Genomic DNA, 3,423 nt, shown 5'->3' with positions numbered 1-3,423 from the left:
TCAATTTCTACCTTGTTCAATTATCTTATTAACTTAATTTATCAAAAAATATATTTAAAAAATATTCAACAGATTATACCGTTAAAAGATCTGGCCAATACGCTTAAAATGAGACCACTATTGAATATTATTAAACACAGTTTTATTATTAATATTATATAAAAATAAAAAAAAAAAACTGAAAATTCTAAAAAACAAACAAGCTAAATATTGGAAATCGTCAAACATTAAACCTCAATTGGCTGTTAAGGAACCACCATTATCTGAAGATTTTTTTTTTGTTTTTTGCCTATTTACTATGAAATATTTATATATGTATATAAACGAGAACTAGTCATTATAAAAAGCTTTAGTTTATAATTTAATATGAAAATTATATGTTAATTTATGATAATATAGATTGAATAAATAAGTAAATATATGGGACCCATTTATTCAAAGTTTATACATAGTGAAAATATGTTTACAAATTATTAGAGGTTTATATATTTGTGATGTGACATGACAAATAATGATGTTACAATATTATGTACCTCTAAATGAGATCTAGCATTGAAGATTGCATGAATATTCTTGAGTGTGTTATTAACCGGATTTTTGCTTTTACACTCCATTAAACCTGACCATATTTATTTTTTCCGGGTATTATTCGGTACATGTTAATAGGGTAAAGAAGTGTTTTCACATTAGACGATGACGAAAACTGCAACAAAAAAACAAATTTTGCCATGAATTTGTGACTCATTTCAGAAACATGAACCAAACTTAAGATTTTAGGTAAAATATAGGGACCATTCGAGTAATTTATCCTACTTATAAATAGATGATTCGTGAAAAGGTTTAAGTTAACGTATCAAAAGGACAGCCACACAAAACAATGGAGTACCAATCCTTCTTCCTCGTAGTATCTTGTCTTTTACCATTGATCATGTACGCCTTCATTATTTCCAGCCGGCGCAACTCCCGGTTACCTCCGGGACCAAAAGGTTTTCCTATCATCGGAAACCTCTTAGAATTCGGTGACAAACCCCACCAATCACTTGCCATATTATCTAAACGTTATGGTCCTTTAATGTCACTTAAGCTCGCAAGCAATACAACCGTAGTCATTTCATCTCCTGGTATCACCAAAGAATTCTTTAGCACACATGATGTAGCCTTCTTAAATCGATCAGCTCCTAAGGCTATCCAACTTGGAGACTATCATAAATACTCCATAGTTTGGATGGAGGCTGGAGATCAATGGCGAAAATTGCGAAGAATGACTAAAGAATATTTGTTTTGTGTGCAACAGCTAGATGCTAGTGAACTCCTACGACGAGAGAAGGTACAAATAAGATCTCAATAGATTTCTATATCCATCCGTACAATTACTGTTAACCACAGAACAAAATGGAAACGTACGTTCTTATCCATTTAACATGATTAACTTCTATTTTTATATTCTAGGTACAAGATCTTGTCAACCATGTTAACCAATGTTGTATAGAGGAAAAGCCTCTGAACGTAGGTGCATGTGCATTCACAACAGCTCTTAACATCCTTTCCAACTTCATGTTTTCTGTGGATCTTGCTCAATATGATCCCAAATCAACACAAGAATTCCAAGGCTTGGTATTGCAAGTGATGCAAGCTGGCGCCAAGCCAGGTCTACTAGACCTTTTTCCGATACTTCACTGGTTGGATCCACTAGAGTTAATATGGCCGGAAAATGCTTATGCCAAGAAAATGATAACTATTTTCGATAAGATCATCAATGACAGGTTGCAAAATAGATCAAATGGTGTTTCAACCAAAAACGATGATGTTTTAGACTTGCTACTAAACCAACAATCGAGTTTTACTCAAAATGATATGAGACACTTATTTTTGGTAAGCAAATCCTTTTAATAATTAAAAAATATTTCCGATAATAGCACACGCATTAACAATATTTTTGTTTTATAGACACTATTTGTGGCAGGAACGGACACCACATCAAGCACGTTGGAATGGGCGATGTCGGAGCTAATTCGAAACCCAGAGAAAATGAAAATAGCGAGGTTGGAGGTCGATAAACTCATGCAAAACAACAACAATGGAAGCATACAAGAATCTGATATCTCTCAACTCACTTACCTACAAGCTGTGATTAAGGAAACTCTGAGACTTCATCCTCCTGCCCCTTTTCTTATCCCTCGCCAAGCCATGAATGACGTTGCTATTCAAGGTTTCATTGTGCCTAAAAATGCACAAATTTTGTGTAACGTTTGGGCTATGGGCCGAGACCCAAACATATGGTCAGACCCATAAATGTTCATGCCGGAGAGGTTTTTGGACGTGAAGATTGACTATAAAGGCCAAGATTTTGAGCTTATTCCATTTGGTGCAGGAAGGAGGATGTGTCCAGGATTGAATCTTGCTAATAGGATGTTACATATAATATTGGGATCTTTGATTCATAAGTTTGATTGGAAGGTTGTGGGAAATAAGAGACCACAAGATATTGATATGGGAGAAAAGTTTGGGATCACATTGCAAAAGGCTGAACCACTCATGGCTATACCTATGAAACTCTGATCGAAGTTGTTTTCTTAAATAAATGCCGAAAAGCATTTTTTGTTGTACTTTGACTTTATTTGAAACTTGTACTTATTTCTCATATTTTGGTTAGACATATGGTATCAAAGGGATTAACAAATCACACACACATGATTCATGTCTTTCTTAATCCGCTGTGTTCTTTTTATGAATCCTATTTGACGGGACTATATAAATTGACTGATGGGCACTACAAGAAATGAGACCTATAGGGACGACATTTGTCGTTCCTAAAGGTACTAAAGTCGTCCCTATAGATGACGGCGACGACAAGTCGTCCCTATAGTGTTCGTCCTCATAGCCCCGTCACAATAGATGTTCTTTATCGTCGCTATAAATATCGTCGCAATAGCTTCCCTATAGAGATGACATATCGTCTCTAAAGGATTCGTCACTATATGTTTCCAATTACCATAGATGAAGCTATAGAGAGGACTTGTCGTCTCTATAGAAGCAACTATAAAGACAACATGTCGTCTCTATAGATAAAGTTATACACGACATACCACAACCTATAGAAACAACAAATCATGATAGTAATGCACCTATAGAGACGATTTAGCGTCCCTATACATTCACCTATAGAGACGACATGTCGTCTCTATAGGTATGCCCACAGGTTTATACCCTGTTCTTTTTTCTGTTTATTTTCCTAGTTTTCACAGTTCTAAAATAGCTAAAGCAGTATATTTACAAAATAGCTACAACAACAAAATTTAATTGTAACAAATCATGCTAAATGATTTTATTACATGTTTTAAAATGGTACAAATTGAATGAAGATTCTCAAGCATTACATGTTCTAAAACTATACTAATTCAGATTTACCAAACTTTGCATCAA

General features: G+C 34.4%; 1 protein-coding gene across 1 annotated transcript; it reads left to right on the top strand.

The window, feature by feature from the left end:
* Window positions 1-829: 829 nt before the first annotated feature.
* LOC111898581 (cytochrome P450 76T24) lies at window positions 830-2,689 on the top strand. Its single transcript, XM_023894479.3, has 3 exons — window positions 830-1,327; window positions 1,450-1,872; window positions 1,948-2,689. The coding sequence occupies exons 1-3, from the start codon at window positions 878-880 to the stop codon at window positions 2,290-2,292; spliced, it is 1,218 nt and encodes a 405-aa protein (XP_023750247.1). The 5' UTR covers window positions 830-877; the 3' UTR covers window positions 2,293-2,689.
* The last annotated feature ends 734 nt before the right edge of the window (window positions 2,690-3,423 follow it).

The sequence above is a fragment of the Lactuca sativa genome, chromosome 2 (genome assembly GCF_002870075.4).
Source record: "Lactuca sativa cultivar Salinas chromosome 2, Lsat_Salinas_v11, whole genome shotgun sequence".
NCBI lineage: Eukaryota > Viridiplantae > Streptophyta > Magnoliopsida > Asterales > Asteraceae > Lactuca > Lactuca sativa.
Note: the sequence above shows the minus strand (reverse complement) of the source record. Positions and strands in the feature narration are given on the sequence as shown.